Below are 18551 nucleotides of genomic sequence, written 5' to 3' on the forward strand. Positions count from 1 at the left end.
CAGCAAACTTTAATAATTTTGTAATCTGTTAACATGACTGAATAATTCTTCTCACATTCTTCTCACATTTCTTGTGTTCAAGTGTACACACCTGAAGTATTAAAATATATGAAATGTATGAAAGCTGCCTTATATAAAGAGGAGATGGCCTTTTCCACACAGCATACTGGCTAATGTTTCTTGTTTATACTTGGGAGCAGAGACCGCACCCTTTATGGATCTTAAGAACACAATATAAGGTGAATTCTATCAAGTCTAACAAAAGTGAAGTCGTATGTAATAACTGCTTCACTTAAGATAGTGCTGTAGGTCCTTCTCCCTGCTAGCTCTGTGGGACAAGTCCAGCAACCAGGTCCCTCTGCTCCTTGCTGTAGCTCAGAACCTGAAGTCTCCTGCCTGATTGCCCACACTCTGCTTGCTCTCTGATGATGTCAGTCCAGAAACAGAAGTAAGATCGGCAGTGGTCTTTTAGCCTGGGCTGCAGCATAAAACAGACATGGAAAAAAGATGGAAAAATGGTGGGGCTGGTGGTGAAGATGTTTTCTGATAAGTTTTGTGTCCCTAAGGGTGCTTTCCTAAGAAACATGCATACTGTTACAGCTTTTGAAAGACAAGTGACCTAGCTCTGAACCTTCAATTGGATTTTCTTTTTTCCTGTCCTTTCCCTGTTTGATCCAGTTCAAATTTCTGTCTTTGAAGCACAGGTTATTGATGAAAACTCATTCCCTTTTGTATATCTTTCTCATCTGTGTGCAGGAACAGTGAAAATTTGGGAGTTTGAAAGTGGGCAGGAAGTTAAAGCCTTGCCTTTGGCCCAGCACTGCAAAGATGAGTGTCGTCTGCTGAAGATAGTTTATCTGAAGGCTAATGAGGGTCAACATGCACTTCTTGTTTTGGAGCAGAGTGGGAAGATGAAAATCATTCAGGTTTTTCAGATACACCATTTTTTTCTAATTTAATTTGGTAGCTCCTAATTTTTGAGGTAAAATAGGACTTTTTCATTAATTAGAAGATAAACTTTTAGAAACTGTCAAGGAACACTTTCTGCATGTCATCAAATTAGCTTTCTGCCTTTCTGTCTAAGTGTTAATATGTTCATTAGTCCATTGCTGGTTTTCAGCACTCTAATAATTTCATTCCTTGCATTTGCTTTTGTGTTTGTGGTTGAGGTTTCAGTAGTTATAGATCCCTTAAGGTAAAAGCTTTAAAATATTACTGTTGTTATTATAGACAGTGTTTACCCTGTTTAAAGAGTTTCTAGTTCATCAGCAGCTGAGACTAGTTTAGGACTGTTCCTGCAAATCCTGTTTATGTATTCAGCCCCACTGCACTGGTCAGAGCCCTGCTTTTTAACAGCACCTCAGGCCTAGGGCCATGTTCTCATGAGGCAGCTATACCTTTTCTTCCTTCACTGCTGCCTTTCAGCCTTAGTGAGCTCCTTGGGCAGTGGAAGACACAGTATCACCTTCTTGGGTTCTGGATACCTGTCCTTTGTAGAGATCACTGTTCCAGTTCACAAGCTGAGCCCTCAGACTCAGATATGGCTGACCCATCATTGTATGCCGTAGAGGCTCCATTTAATATTTACTAATAGGAAGCTCCCATGACTCAGAATTCAGTTTCACAAACCTCAGAGGCCTCAGGCCTATACATTTATATCACTTTGAAGCTCTTCAACTGTAGCCTAATATCCCTCTTGGTATATTTTCCCTCTATGGAGAGTAGGTGACCATAGTATTACCCTGCAAAAAACCTCAATATCGGAGAAGATTTTGGCTAAAGGATTTTTTTTTTGTCTAAAATTACTAGATTAAGACAGTGGCTGCTTAAGAAATAATACAGAGAAACAAACCAGCAATAAATCAGATTGACTTGCTTGGCTTTATTTTCAGAGTCTACATTATGTTCCCTTCAGCTAAAATTAACAGGATGCCCTTGGAGCTCACAATAATTGTAGCTTTGTTGCTCAGACAAACCATGTTTCTGTAGAATTTTCTTCCTCAAATTGGAATGTTTCACTTGGGACAAAATTCTCCTTCTGAAACTTTAAATCCACTGTGTGCAAGGGAACAAATGTTGTGGGGAGAAGTAATAAGTTTTACTAGACAGATGGCACATCTAGGAAAAAAAACGTACAAGGTCTCATCTTGGTAAATAGTTTATTACTTTTGAGCCTCCTGCTAATAAAAAGCTGTTTTATACAGGGTTTGCTTTTGATATTCAGATTTTTCTGAAATACTACATCACACCAATTGCCCCCCAGTGTTATTACTGAAATTCTTAAATCATTCATGCAATGTAAATGTATCCATTGACAAACAGGCTGGTGAGGAGTTGAATCTCCTCCAAGTCTTTATGAATCTAAGTACATTAATACTCTTTCATGTAATTGCAGAACTACTTTTTATAGAAATGTTTCAGTGATAATGAGAAATACAGGTTGTTATTATTATTAGCTTTTTAAGAGGCTCTGAATATAGTAGTTAGCAAGGTATACTTGAGTAGCACCTCAAAACCAGTTCATCCTTTGCAGGAATCTACTATAGATCTCTCAATTTTTAGTCCTTCCCCCAAGGTGTTTCTTGTTTGATACACTTAATATCATAAGATTTACTAAAATCTTAATCATTGCTTCCTTCTGGAATTCAAGACACCTATGAAAACAGCAGAAAACCTAAGGAGCTGATTTCAGTAACACTTCCCAAAATGGACAGAAATATCAAAGCAGAAACTAGATACTGAAGTGAATTTGTCATAGTCAGAAAAATTATCAAGGTAACTCCCAGTAGCCTCTAGGCACAATGGGGAGGAATCAATGACTCAAGGCCATGGCTGAACCATGGCTTGTTCTTCTCACACAACTGGCACAACCACCAGTTTTGCTGGTACGATACATATGAACTGGAGACCAACAATGGTAATAAAGTAAGTAGCTGTAACTGAAGAGACAACTTGCTTTAAGGGGGTAGTTAAACTGAATACAGTCAAAAGCTCTGAACTCCACAGTTGGACAGCTTCTAATATAACAGCAGGTAATTTAAAGTGAGCTGGAATATGGCTGGCGCTTCAGTTTGCCATGTAGGCTGGTGCTTCAGTTTGCAGTGTAGGCATATGCTAGGTGATACCTGTAATAGTTTTTGCAGTTTGGCACAGAAAACAAGCTTTTGACACACACTTGCTGATAACTTTCTTATGAAAAAGAAATCCTTTCCTTCCTCTTTCATTAAGTCAGTTATTTTTATAGGGTAATTCAGTTCAAACATATCTATATGTCAAATGGGTGCTTCCTGAAGCAGTGTCATTTCCACGAAGGAATCCAGTTGTGTCCCTGTCACTGAAGCCTGACACGTTACAAACACATGATTTTTTTCCGGATATTCAGCTGCTGTCTGACACCAGTACTCTGAGAAATGATACAGAGGTGAGAAACACTTCAAAGGTCCACATCGTTTACAGAAGATTTAAAAGTAAGATGTTCCCTTTGCCCTCAAGGATTTCATATTTTAGCAACAGGATAAGAACCAAACAAGTATTCCAAACTTTTCAGTACACTGAAGGTCTAAAATAAATCGTGTAAGAAAGTGGTTGTTTCTAAGGGCTATATCTGCCTAATAATCCACTGTATGGTTGTCGCCATGATTAAACAGCTGCTCTAAACATACGCTTCACACTCCTGTACAAAATAGTAAGTTGAGGTTCTTGTATAAAGTCTTCTAGAAATGAAATGCCATTCATTACTATAGCTAGACTGACCCTCAGTAATAGCGGCACATAAAGATTAAGCTGGGTGTTAAAGTGATTCCATTTTCTCTCCTTATTGCTTTGGTAAAATAAGATGTCAAATTTGTGTTTCAATTGTTGACCAATTTAACTTGAATAGCCCACGAGGCTTAAGTTTTGCTTCATATAATTTCACTAACTCTGTAACAGATCTGGATGATGCTTTTGGAAAGGTCATTATATCTCTGTTCCGTGACTTATTCCTTTAACCTGATTAGAGTATCTCCATAGATGCCTACTTCTGATTAATCTTCAGTTCTTACAGCTGTTTTTACATGCTCTAATTGCAACTATGCCGTAGATAGCAGGTCAGGTTGGCAAATGGAGGCCACTGTCCTCTGCAGCAGGGTGTCTCCCAGTACTATCACTCCCTGCTTCCTTCTGGTGCTTCTGTGTAGCTCAAATACAATAGCATTAGAATAGCATTGAATATGCAGTTGTTGTAGACACTGTCAATTTAGACATCTTGTTAAATTAACAGTTAGAACATTTCACTGTCTAGTGTCCACATTACTCCTACTCAATTTTTTTTTTAATGCTCTTTGTAGAATTTTGTACCTTCTGTGGAAATGAAGTGTTTTGATGTTTTAAAAGTAGAAGGATGCAGTTTGATAGCTACAGGAAGTGCAAACGGTGCAATAATTCTGTGGGATTTTGAATCTGCCTCTGTGAGATGCCTGTAAGTATTGCTTTCATGGAGGCATTTTGACCTCCAGTATTTCATATAAACTTTTCAAATGGCATACTGGAAATTCTAAGATACCCAACTGTAAATGGTGATGGACAAGGAGGAGTTAAAGTAGCAATTTATGTGGGCCCACCTCCCTCCCACTTCAAATTACTTTGCTAGCTAGTCCTGATATTGCAGGTAGAAGTGATCAAGAGAGAGTCATTTGGGGAAGGGATGATGTAATTAATAAGTGTGTTTATGTAACTCAGCACTGCCACTGAAGTAAACTCTCACTATGTAAGTCACTCTGTCATTGACTAGGGGCTGCTACTGAGCTGTGGAAACATCCTTATTTTGGAAGTTTTGAGTTTGGGAGGACATCTGGAAATAATGCTACTTCAGATGATAATGGCAGATATTCTATATTATCAGTATCAGTATCATTGTCTATACCTAGAAGACTAGAAGTCACATTCAACACAGAGAAATCTGAAGTGATTTGGGAGGTTTGGGAGTCAGAATCTTTCACAGAAAGTGACAAAAAGTGAGCATAGGATGGTTCCAGATGTTCTCATGTGGATTAAGCTGCTACATCAGGAAAGTGAACAATGACAACATGTCTGCTTAGACTGAGTGGAGCAGCACAGCAGTATTTCTCTGTTGGTGATGGAATACATGCCTTTTAAGACCATACAAAGTCAATATTTAACTATTCTACCCAATAGTTTCACAGCATCCTTCATGTGTAAAATTGGCATGTTTGTGAGAAAGTGAGCTGAGTTTTTCTATACCATGGAAAATAATTCAAACTTAACTGCAGTTCTGGCTCTGTCTCTTCCTTTGCTTTTGCCTCCCCATATATGAACAAGCCAATTCATGTGGATGCGTGGAAGACAGGAACGTCAATGCTTTATAAGTAGAGTATTTTACCTGTGGTTCACATGACTGGTTTGAATGTCAGGAACAAGGTACTTTTCTAACATTAACTTAGCTAGTTATCTTCAACAGAAGTTACTTTACTTTTCTCTTGAATACTAATTCTCAAGAAAATACTTGGCTGAATGATATGTTCATCATTCCATCAGGTTCCTGTTTTTCCTGGCACAGGCATATTCTGTACCTACTCTTCACTGACATAATTCCATCATAACTGATTAACTTATTCTGAAAAACTGTGTCTAAAACTTTTAGGTGACATGCATTCTGGGAAATGAAATGTTTAATTTTTTAGATTACAAATAAAGTCTGCAACTTTTTCTGGGAACAATACGCAACCTGATGCATCCTGTACAAACACCTTCATTTTCAGGTGTAAAATTAATGAAGACAGCCAGGCTTCACTTCTTCAAGCATCTGGAGTCAATGCCATGTTATTCCTTGTACATAGTGCTTTCTCTTCCAGGTAACTGTGTGCATTTTATCTTCCCCCAGGACAGGCACAGTCATTTGGAATTTTTCTGTACTAAACTGATGTAATGTTTGTCCAAGATAGCTGATTTAAACTGAGATTTAATTTGCATTTAATCAATTCAAGTTCAAACAGTTAATTAGCTTTCCCATCCTTAAACTTGTGTAATGCTTATCAATCCATGTTATATGGGGTTTTTTTTACCACTCTTCTAATCGATCCTTTTGTCCTCTAAATGACCTCATAAGTCTCAATTCTGTTGAAGAAATCAACAGAAGTCAACTTTTGTCAGGTATTAGTTTTCCTGTGTACTGCACCTTCTTTGATTCTTATCTCTGTGAGACAACTCTGTGTGGCAGCAGGCTTTTTCCTTATTTTAAATACAATCCTCATGGTATTAGATACTCTCAGCAAACAAAGAGAGAGGCAGACTCATTGAAGTGTGCAGCCTCAAGTTTCATCTTAAACCAAACTAGAAGCTGGCATAGGTTGGTAGTGTTGGATGGAGAACAAAATTTTAGCCAAATATGCTCATTATTTTTTATAAATCAAGAAAAGTTCTGATTATGCTTTAAGCAGGAGGATTCTACAATATCTTTGAATCATATACGCTTAGGATGTTTTGTACATACTGGGAAGGTACCTAGATGAATGTGACTGTGATCATATATACACACACAGTGTTCAAGAATGGTAGCAAGTTTGTAAAATCAAACACTGAAAAATTACAAAGATATGGCCACCTGTCCAAATTTAAGTGGGCTACCCTAGCTGCATACTTTCTATAAGTGTTTTACATTATCCCAGTTATTCAGATACTCTTTTCAAAAACAGAGCAGCTGTGACACTGGTGTACGTTATGTTGCCAGAACCTCTCATTAGTACAGTCAGAACTTTTCTTGACTCAGAAACAAAAATATTGAAGACCATCTCCAAATTTTTTTTTCTGAGTTTCTTCCACAGAATCCCATTTCTGATCATCATCTTAACAGATTGAAAATAAGTTTCTATAATTAACTGAAAACTATTTGCAGAGCAAAGCGCTGTGGAAAATGAAAGGGAACAAGCCATTGGCATGCACTGAATTTTTCCTCTTTACTTCTTGAGGATGAACACCAGTGTTAATTTTGATTTACTATGGATTTAATTTGCTCAAAACTCCTAACAGGAGAGGTTGGCTGTGTAATGTGCAAATATTGCCTAGTTACTTGGATAAATTTCTGAAACACGAACAACCCTTAGTCTAATCGGTCTAATCAATGCAGATGCTACTTTATTATGCTTTATTACATTGGATGATGTTGATTTCCAGATAGCAAACACTATCTTCAAGAATGTCAGTGATGTCCAATAATTTCTTTCACACAGGAAAATTAGTTCCCTGCCCTCTACTACTGCTACTATGAGGAGTGATATCAGTGCCATTCCAGAGCACAAGAGCAGTTCTTTGAACCTACATAAGGTAGGTATAGTGGCTTCATGGATTCGGTAGCATTCAAAACAAATTTCTGTCTTCATTTTGGTTTTCATTTTAAAATCCTGTAGCTTACTAAAATCCTTCCATAAAGCCATGCACAAAACTAAATATCAAGAATTACAGAGAAATGAACTTTGTTCACCTAAGCTGAATGAGGTGGGAAATTAAGAATACATTCTGTTAGGCAGTTAGCTCTGTGATACATGGAATAGCTGACTACCAAAGTGTTTGTCAGACGTTTATCACTAGTAATTCTGACTTTCAAACAGGGGTATAGAAGAACTCAAAGGGGAAGGTAAAATAGACAAATCGTGAAGTACTTGAATAAAAGTGGAACCACATCTACATGGCAGCCACATTTGCTTGGACACATTGCTTTCAAATGACAGTATGAGAACATTTTTAATTTACTATCAAGATGCCACTGTCTCAATCTGTGTATTTTTTCTAAGAACAGCATTATGCTTTTTGTGACACTTTTTGTCCTTTTATGCCAGAAGAACATGCCATATCTGCAGAGCAACAAAGCAAGTAGGCAAAAAGAGGAAAATCCTGCTATGTCTCAGATTCTTTCTAGCATATTCTTTCAGCAGAGCATGGAACTTTCATAGATTCCCAAGTAGACACAGGCCTAACTGTCATCCGCAAACTAAAGTATACAATATCTTGTGATATGTAGTCATTAGAATAACAAAATAGACAGTCATTTGCAGCTCTTAAAAAGATCCCCAAAAGCCCGACCCATCAAGCCTTACAGATCAATAGGTAGGATGAAATTGAAGTGGCTTTTCCTCTTCTAAGATACCTCAAACACCCATGGCTGCATAGTTTTTCCTGCCTTATGACTTGGCAACTTTTGAGGCCAGTATACTGATTACTGCTCAAGGCAGTAACAAGACTATATGCATGTTCTGAATTAAACTACGTAAGAGATCTAGGTTACATTCACATGACTGTAAGTGAATGACTTTGCTTGTCCTAAGAAATTAGTGCCATTCAACCAAATTTACCTTTAGCATGTTCCTAAATTCCAGTTAATTTCATCTGTGATTTTGATTCTCTTCAGATTAAATGTTCCTTGTTTTCACTTAATGCTGTCCCAGATTGAATGGAAATTGGGGAAGTATTTGAATGCTTCAATTAAAAAAATTAGGTTCTTAAAATAATTTCAACTAGAGAACTGTTCTGTAGTTACACCCAAGTTCCATTTTCTAATTCTGTTACATTTTATTCCTTGCTTTTAGGAAAATGTAAGAAGTCATGAAATTAATACTCAAATAACAACAGGTACAGAAAGATGTTTTTCATTCTTTTTGTTGTTGATCCGTAAGTTCTGCCCAGATTACCAGAGAAACTGAGTTTGTCAGTTTGTCTGGCAAACTGTGTTTAGAATACTTGGGATACCATTGGTATGTGGATGACACACCTCAACATCTTTTGCTAACCCCTGATTTGCAGTTATTTCCTAAAAGCCAGGCCAGGATGCAGGATATGCAAGGGCTTAATGGCTGATTTTTCTAAATAGACATGATGCTGAAGACCTTGCAGAATTTGGGAATGACAGCTATACACACTCCTCTTCCACATAAATATTTGAGCAATGAATTAGTGAAATGGTACAGCAAGAGCCATCTTGAGTCAAGTATGAGTGAATGGCCTCACAGATAAAATCTTCAAAAGAAGATGGAATTTTAGAAGGAATAATTTTCCTTGTAGTATATATACTTAAAAGAACAGAAACAAGAGAGAGCCAAGTGCTTGAGTTAAAGCTATGCAAATGGAGTCGGTGAATTTGCAAGAAGCAAATCCTCTAGATTCTTCTGAATCCTTTAGATATCCTCTGCTGGAAAGCATACTTTCCCAATAACAAGAAATTTGATCATCTGAAATGTGGATTTAAGCTGAATTTATTTTGCAAAGAAAACATGCCCCAAAACTAGAATATCCCTAAGCCTTGTAGCTGCTCAATGGAGGAAACACTCATGTTAGGTCCTGCATCCACTGAATGTCCATTTCACTGAGAACCTTCATGGGACCCCCCAGCATCTCCAGCTCTGGGGAAGCCACAACCGGAACTCAAAAAAGGTTCTCTAAATAAGGTTTCCCGCATCATGGAGCAATAGTTCTGGCTGGTTTAGATAAGATCATGAAGATTATTCTAATTTCTTTTCAGTTGGCTTTTATCCATATCTGTAATGTTTTCAGAGTAATGCCATCTTGATGAGGGACTTTATTTTCAAATTTACTTTTTTTCTAGTGTTATGTAATTTCTGTACATTCAAAAGCAGTACTAAAAATTGTTGAGAAAATGTATGATCATTTGTGTTCCAAAGCAGAAGTCACAACTAGGAATAAGAATACCCAGTACTTGAAGATGAATGTACAGTTATCCAAAACTGTAGCAGGACACTCACCAATACTAGCTTCTGCTCATGAAAATGGCTGTATCTGCCTATGGAGTATTCAGGTAGCTATCTGAATGTCTTTGGGATGGGACTGGACCACTGAGAAGGTAATTCTACTAATCTTTGAAAACATGTTTTTTAACTAGCAATTGCAGCATCAGATGTTTTATTGCATTTTTTGGTTAATAGTTTTTTCCACGGACATGAATTAGTTCTGCTTTAATAACTGTAGCAGAGAGTAATGGCAAGTGGAAAATGAAGAAACATGATTTGAAATAATTATAAAAAAACCCTGACTGTAAAGTTATGTGAAACTCTAGAAGTTGATTTTTCATCCACATAATTTACCTTCTAAGAAAGGATGATAGGCAAGGCAGAGTGTCCTACTCTCAGAAGAGGAGAAATATGTCTGGAACATTGCACAAGCCAGCTAGCACTAGCAGGGTTATGTATTAGGAGAGAATAGTACCCTAATACTTAGTGTCTACAGCTATAACCAGCTTGTAAAGCCAGTCATACAACAGAATGCCAGTGGCTTAGTTGTCATATCACCTCAGACCTATGAGACTCTATTCCAGAAAACATGTTACTCTAAACAAGAGATAAAAAGTAAATGCAGAAAGAAGGGGTAGTACCATGATATGACTTGGTAATATTGGTCATTGCAGCAGACGCTGATCACAGTAAGTCAGCCATGTAAGGCTTTAACAGAAATCCCAGCAAGGGCAAGTCATAGCAAGAATTTTTCAGAAAGATGGTGAGGTATCTTTGCAGATGTTTTATGCAAAAATAGAATATGATGGTAAATGCCCCCAAGTACAGTAGGTGTGGGCTTTGTTGGGTTTTGTTGTCTTCACGGTTGATATATTAGTGTGGTTAGATTGCTGTAGGAATCTCCAAGTTCAGAGGATGGTGATGTCATCACTGATGTGACTGTCATCGTCGTTACATGGATGACACAGTCAAGATTCTCCTTATCAGCAAGACTTTCTCCCTCATCTCCTTTTAAACCTGAAGAGACAGTAAGGGAGAAAGTCTACTAATGCTTGCTTGAAAAATATAACAAGTTGGTGAAGGAGACATCATGGCTCCATTTGCAGCAAGAAACGATATTTCAGTATCAAATGAGATGCATACTGATGATATTCCACAGCAAATGAGAGATAAGTGGTAAAGCAGGGGTAGGTACAGATAGACTGTGAATTGCCTGAAGAGTGAAATAGCTTGTTCTTTTGGTGTAGAAGAGATGGCAACCAGAAGAAGAATACATCCCAGCTATCTTGGTCGTGCAATAGATTAGGGAACTAACTTTTTAGCTGCTGTCTGAATAGATATGAGCTGAGTAATGCTGAATAGATCAAATCAATGGCACTCAACTTCTGATGCATTGATTATTATTTTTTTCATGTAGATATTATGAAGAGAAATATGTGTTTGTTTATTTATTTTAGGGAAACCTAGTGAAAGAACTTCTGCCATTTTCAAAATATCCTTCAGTTCCTCTGACAGCACTATGTACAGACATCTCCACTAAAATCCTTTTGGCAGGAAGTAAGGGTGAGTAAACTTGTTAGTCATTATGTTCAGGACAGTTCGTAGGACCACAGAATATCATGTTCTAAATGTGCCAGAAATACGGAAATGAAGGTCCAAATGCTGCCAGACTTTCTCCATCAAAGCTATAATTAAAGAATTGAAAAAGGTATTTGCTGGTATGAAAGGATGGTAGATTAAAGTTTAGTATTACATTAATAGCATTATCAGTAGAATTGTTTTCATAAAAGACATTACAATTTTCTTTATTCACAAGCCCTGCATATACTCTTCATCTGAATTACTGTATTAACACCAAGGGCAAAGATTACTGCTAAAAACAAGCAAAAAATTCACATCCATGGTAATAAAACTAAATAAAAAACTACAGCTGTGGTGGTACCAAGAGCCATGATTCAGATGCTGATATGGAGTGCACAGTAATGGCTTCAGCATTACGCTGCTATATAATGAAAGAAAACACTTCTGGTCTGTGCTAGCAGCTTATTGTTAGACTTCTAATTTCACACCAAATCTGGCTTTCATTTGGCAGAACGTCTAAGAGTTTATCTGCTGTATGATTCTCCTCCAAACCTTTAGAATCACCCTGGCAATTTTCCTCTTCTGCATCTGCTATATGAGATTTTTGTCCTTTAATGTGTCACTTTTCTTCTAAAATACCTATTAGAACAGTTTCCTGCCAGTTTCCTGCTCTTACGCTGTCAGAAGTTGGATGGAGCAAGGGGTTTTTTCCCATTTGTTTCAAAATTGAGCAGTAGCTTGACGTTAATGCTGAAAATGAAGAGGAGTTTCCACTCCCCATTGATTCAGATCAGTCTATGAGTTCAGGAAGGCAGCACGCACCGAACAGGATTTTAATTAGTTGTGGAAAAGCATCCACCTTGTTACCTATTCATCTGATACTCTCCCTTTGTCCTTTTGTGTTTGTGCCACTGTGTATTTGCTTTTCATGTTTTCCACACTCTTATCTGCAGTGCTACTACCAATTTCTTGTTCCATTACAGATTTTTCCTTGTTAGGAAAAGGTCAACTTCTCTGTCAGCCTCCTTGCTTGCTTGCAAATGTACAGTCCTAGAAACGTGATGTGACCTGTATGAAGGCTGGAAATACACAAAAGATTCCTATGTCTAGTAGTAGAAATGAGAGATAAGAGGCAACTTCATCAGGAAAGAGGGATCCTAGGCAGGAAACTGAGCAGTTGTGGGTCATAAGGAAAATGATTCTTTGATTCTGGCTTCACATGACTGTACTAAAAGGTTGTAAAACATTAAGCTTTCATTACATATGCAATTAATCAAACTTTGTCCATTTTACCAGGATTGAAAAACAGTTTAATCCTCAGGAAGCTCTCATACCTAGTTTGTGCAAGAGATAACTGTCTTGACAAGATGACTCTTATTTTTTACTCATGTCATTTAAAGAAAAAGCTACATTCTTTCCATTTTAAGCCTATCCAGTTAATGACACATTGCTCACAAAGAGTATACATATTTCTTTGCATATTAATGAATGGTCCATTATTTTCTACTCTGTGCTTGACAATGAGATAGTGACATTCACCTTAAAATAACTTTCACTGATCTGTAATCCCTGCTTCATTCTACCCAGTGTTTACCAAGAGCATATGGTAGCAACTAGTGAATGTGTAGTACTAATGAAATTTATTGATGTTTTGCTTTTTCCTTTCTTAAACAGAGGGACACATTATGTGCTGGAGCATTGCCTCATTCTTAGAAGATCCACAAAATAGTAAAAAAGTAAGGAAAAATCTGACAGATTTTCTTAACATGAACAGTACACCAAAATAAGACAAACAGAAAAATGGATTCAGAGCTCTAGAGGGACTAAAAATGTTTCCTGCACATAAAGGTCATGTCTTTTGCTTGAAATAATAACTTGATGCTGTGAAAAACAAGAAAAACATAAGTGAGATGCTGTTAGCATTATTCCATTGTGCTCAAAGAGGCTACGTTAAGAATTAATTTATCCATGTCCCCCGAGTGGTGTTTCTACCACATGCCATTTGCAGGCTGTTTTGTGGAGGGATTACTTTTTCACCTCTCTTAATTTGCAGAAAGCCATGCTGATAAATCCACAAAGCTAGCAACCATGGTGGCATACAGAACTGCCTGAAATGTGGTTATGTTGCTTCTTTCCCTTAGCAAATAAAGGAGGAGCTCTGCTGGAGGGCACATGCTAATGAAGTGGTTGACTTATTTCATGAAGAGGAGAAAAATGTGGTAGTGACAGCATCCATTGATGGTTCAGTCAGGTACAAAAATGACTAATCCTTCTTACTGCTATGGCAAATCAGTTGAACTGTCTCCAAAGTTCCTCTTCTTGCCGGACTTGTATATAGGCTAGAACTTAAATAAAATACAACACCGGCTGCATTTTCTGTTCTGCACCTGAAAGAACTAATTTTTTAACATAACACACTCAGTTTTCTCAGGAAGTCAGACCTTTTACAGACTGTCATTTTCTTTCAGCAAGGTGCCCTTGAATGCATAGGTAATGGCCCCATCATTTTAGAAATGACCTCCTGTTCTAATCCTATTTTAGCTTTCAATACTTGTTAAATTGACATGGGTCCTAAGCATTGCATCTAACCAATGCCTATGCAATTAAACCATTGCAGTCTGAAGATGCTTTATAGACACCTGTAATTCCTTGTTGGCTAACAAGTACATTTGAAGGGGTTTCTTTTGTTTTTTGGGGGGAATAAATGAGGAAATTTTGTGTACATCCTGCTCTGGTGGCAGCACCTTACTGTAGGAGCATTTCAGGATATTGGTGCCTTTACTCCTCAGTTTCGTAATTATAAAGATGAACTGTTTGTTTGTTTTCTGATTTTTACAACATAATTCTGAGTTTTTACTCTCAAGTTACTTACATTATAAACCGTGAACTTCAACCTCATTGATTTTTTTTTTTTTATAACTAGCATACTGAACTCTAGAACAGTGCTGCAGAACTTGATAATGTAGACACATATTTTGTCACTTTTGTTTCACTTCTAAAAGTATCCATTTTTCCTTTCTGTCCTTTGTCACTGCTTCTACTATGTCTGTAGGCTCTGGCATGCCATGAACGGATACTACCTTGGTTACTTCGGACAACCAAGGAAGTTTGAATTATCAGATATCAGTCGTTTGATTTTGCCTTGTGATGTTAATGACTTTCCTACTATAATTAAAGAGGAAAGCAAGCATATGGAAAAGAAGAAGTTTGAATATCCTCTAATGCTGGACAGGGCCAAGTAAGATCTCATACATTTACATATATGTATGATTGGGGGAACAGTTCTGAAAATATACTTTAAAAGCACCTTTCACCTGAAGGTCAGAAAAAATACTAGTATTGCCTATGAGTTATTTAGAAAAATCCTTTTTAGAAATTTTTTTACACAGCATGGATACATCTCTTAATTGTTATGACTAGGTGACAGGATTAGGTGATATGAATTCGATAACAGTGATGACTAGATAATGGTCTCAGATTTTAGCCTAATTAGAGTCTGTATGTCATGTACACTGTTCAGGTTAGCAGCCTGTTTCCCTTCCAGTTCCACAAGCTGATGCACTTCTGGGATCCAAAAAAATGTATTGAAAAAGCTTGATGTGAATAGTTTCAACCCAAGCCCAAATCTTTCTGTAAGAATAAGCCCAATTTAATCTTTCAGTTTAAAAAATGGTCTTCTTAAATTTGCTGGGATGTTATGGATACATTCACATACCTCTGATCATGATGCTCTAACACTGGCATAAATGTTGTGTGTTCAACAGGACCTCTCCCCTTCTAGGTAGAGTTCTCAAGGGATATGGGTTAGTTACAAGTCAAGCCAGAGAGCCTTGACCCTGTAACTTAAATCATATTTCTAGTCCTGGAGCTCCCTGGTTCATTAATTAGTGGGTTGATCAAATGAACATAAATACTGAAGCAAGAATCTTCAGAGGCAACATGCACATTGCCTTTAGAAACAAAGCAGTCCAATCTGGGAGAAATTGCTCCAGGGCTTAAAAAGTCATGCATGCTTTAGTGGTAAGTTTTCATATACCATGTGTGTTCTTAGTCTGCCTTTTAACCAAAGCACTGTGGGACAATGGAAAATCTCTAAGGTGCTTTGCTTTACTGTTACCCCATTTAGGTCAGTATCTTGCTAACACTCGCTATTCCATAGAGTTCTCACTAATGTGAGTAGTCCCACTCAAGTCAGAACAGTAACTCATCAACATAGAGAAGTGCTTGGCTGTGTTTGCAAGACTAACCCCTGTAGTGCTTTTGAATAGTCAGCAGCTAGTTTGAAACCTCTGGAATCGAAGATACTAAAATTAAGTCAGCTAACCTTAAAGAAAGTTTCCATAGATGACATGCCTGGTCAAACTGTGACTACTTTTTGAGGACCTTTCAAATATTTCCGTAAAGGAGAATGGCTATCAAACATTTAAAACACATTAATTTAACAGACTGGAAGCAAATTAGAAGCCTGCTTAACTGTGCAGAGAACTGAAAAACAAAAAGGCAGCCACATGCTGCGCAGTAGAAAGGTTCAGTCTTACCATTCTCTATACTCTGTGTGCCGTCACCTCAAGAGTAACTTTTTTACTCTGGATTAATTGTACCAAACAGTGTAATGGATAGCTAACCAACCATCAGCCAAAAGGCTGTGTTACTTATGGATGCTAGGTTTTGTTTGTTACAGGATTCAGGAGCTTCTCTTGGGTCAAGTTTTTGTCCCAAATAGGGCTCGTTTACCCCGTATGCAATAAGCCAATCTTCACACACTGAGACAAGACATTGTTTATTCACAAAGTTGCACAAGTTTGGGTGCTAGGTGGCTTTCCACAAAGCTAGCACACCGAATCATCAAGTTAGCATCTATTTATACACGTTCATTACCATATTTAATTCCCTAATACATATGCAGTGTTACAATTGGTTAAAATCTCTTTGCCTAGTATGTAAATTAGTAAGCATGCTCAGTTGTCCTTCAATTTAAGTCTGGGGTGTAATTGTGGAAGGGGGCTCACAATTTGGTGGTCGCGATCTCCCCCTGCCAGAATTACCTTCCCCTAATTTCCTTCTTGGCAGATCTTAAGCAACTTCTCATGGTTTACTGATCAAGTCAGTAATACATCACCTAGACTTCTGTTCTCAGACAATCTGTTAACTAAACAAAAGCATATTGTATAACTTAGGGTAGGGCTTTACAATGGAACTTCTCATAGTTTACTGATCAAGTCATACAATACATCAGTTTCGGACAACGAAATCATGATGCTACTATAATTTGCTTATTGGATAGCTGTCATATAAGTCATTAAGATAATATTTCAGAATTTCAATTAACAAATCAAGTTATAAATGCTATTAACAGATAGTCTCCAAATGTGCCTATATCTGAAAAGGTACAAACCCAGCTGAATAACATGGGTGCTTACAGTTTAAACAAGCGGCTCAGGTAATCTATTGAAAAATGTTGGCAGGTAGATAGACCCATATAGAAGAATAGTCTCAGTTTCCCTCTGTAGTTTATAATTCCTTAGCTTGTGTGATCTGACTTAATTTTTCTGATTATAAATGAAACTGTGTTAATCTACACTAAGAGACGCTCTACTCTAGGTCATTTCTTCTTGTGATTAACTTTGGAAACCAGATATATGAGGAGAAGAAACCTTCTTTGTTAGGAAAGTAGCATACAGAAATTGTAGTCAGGACTGGCAGAAATGCTGAAAAGCCATTATCAGACAGCAAGTTAGCACCCAGTTGTGGTAACTAATGTTTTTTAGATTAACATTTTCAACCTCTTAGAGATGACAAGCCAGTATCTGGATTGACAAAGTGTTAGTGAAGCACTTCATGACACCTATGAAGGTCCTAATATAAATTATATTTTGAAGATATATGGAATAATTTATACTTCAAAATAATTTTATTTTGGAGCCAGCTAAGAATGTTGCATTCAAAATGGCCATTTTGATAGGAGCATCAGATTTTTTCTGTCTTGTGTGTACAGGTGGAAGTCACTGACCAGATCACCTTCAGTTTTAAAAAAGCCTAAACATGTGGACATAATTCAAGACTTGAAGTTTTTCAAAGCTCTGGCTTCTCCAAAGGTAGTTCATGTATATGACAAATTTGTTTCTGTTCTGTGCAACATACAGGAAATGCAATTGTATTTCTCATTCAGAAATTAGCCATAAATAACCCTACATATCCTTTCATTCAATGGACAAGCTAGAACAAAAATGCATAAACAGAGGGATGAAGGAAACCTCTCTGGTTTTCATTCTCATTGTTTCACACTTCCAAATTCCAATTTATAAGGTAGCACACACTGATTCACTTGTTTGGTTTAACAGCATTAAAAAAACCCTAGAATTTTCACATACTCCAAAAGGAATCCTAAATATCTTAAGTTTACTTGAAGGAAGTTTGAAAATACTAGTACAACAGTGAATTCCTGGTTATGCACAACAGTTCTTTCAGGGTTCCCACAAAGTCAAAAACCAGGAGAGTTCTGAGTTAGTTCAGATATCGTTATAAATATTTTCTACAACTCTAATTTAATAATGGTGGAGCTCCTCCATCTTTACCTGGCTTAGCCCTTGAAAGTCATGGGGACATATAACACGCCTTCTCTTGCAGTTGTAGTAGAAAAGGAAAAAGATAGGACCACTTGCTAACAAAGCTTCCATTAACACCTTTCTAACCATTCCTCCCCAAAGGTTAGAGGCCAACAGCTAGTGAGGGGTATGAACTCTTAACATCCTTTCCTAAAATTTGTGGTGCTGTGAGTCTCCTATGTACCACAATCTGATATCCTAATGCAGCCAGCTAAGGTCCAAACAGTAGTCAGTAAAAGACAACGTTACTCCATGTGACCAGCTACTTTTCTCTGTGCACCTTGGGTGAAAGGATGACAAGGTGAGTGGAACACACTTCTCCACTGTTTATTGCCCTGTCTTGCCAGCCAGTTCATAGAATCATAGACTCATAGCATAATTTGGGTTGGAAGGGACCTTTAAAGGTCATCTAGCCCAACCTCCCTGCAATGATCTAGGACATATTCAACTAGATCAGGTTGCTCAGAGCCCTGTCCAATCTGATCTTGAATGTTTCCAGGGATGAAGCAACTACCATCTCTCTGGGCAACCTTTTCCAGTGTTTCACCACCCTCATCATAAAAAATTTCTTCCTTATATCTAGTATAAATCTACCCTCTTTTAGTTTAAAACCATTACGCGTTGTCCTATC

At 37.4% G+C, this 18551-nt stretch overlaps 1 protein-coding gene across 1 annotated transcript in view; it reads left to right on the forward strand.

The window, feature by feature from the left end:
* Window positions 1-18551, forward strand: part of WDR64 (WD repeat domain 64) — a 76534-nt gene that overhangs the window by 55409 nt on the left and 2574 nt on the right. The window contains exons 14-25 of the mRNA XM_075706925.1: window positions 757-926; window positions 3245-3421; window positions 4329-4459; window positions 5760-5852; window positions 7227-7320; window positions 8580-8622; window positions 9672-9802; window positions 11192-11297; window positions 12990-13051; window positions 13457-13566; window positions 14368-14553; window positions 17311-17410. Coding sequence (XP_075563040.1) covers window positions 757-926; window positions 3245-3421; window positions 4329-4459; window positions 5760-5852; window positions 7227-7320; window positions 8580-8622; window positions 9672-9802; window positions 11192-11297; window positions 12990-13051; window positions 13457-13566; window positions 14368-14553; window positions 17311-17410 — 1403 coding nt within the window. The remainder of the gene's footprint in view (window positions 1-756; window positions 927-3244; window positions 3422-4328; window positions 4460-5759; window positions 5853-7226; window positions 7321-8579; window positions 8623-9671; window positions 9803-11191; window positions 11298-12989; window positions 13052-13456; window positions 13567-14367; window positions 14554-17310; window positions 17411-18551) is intronic.

The sequence above is a fragment of the Pelecanus crispus genome, chromosome 3, assembly GCF_030463565.1.
Source record: "Pelecanus crispus isolate bPelCri1 chromosome 3, bPelCri1.pri, whole genome shotgun sequence".
NCBI classification, from domain to species: domain Eukaryota; kingdom Metazoa; phylum Chordata; class Aves; order Pelecaniformes; family Pelecanidae; genus Pelecanus; species Pelecanus crispus.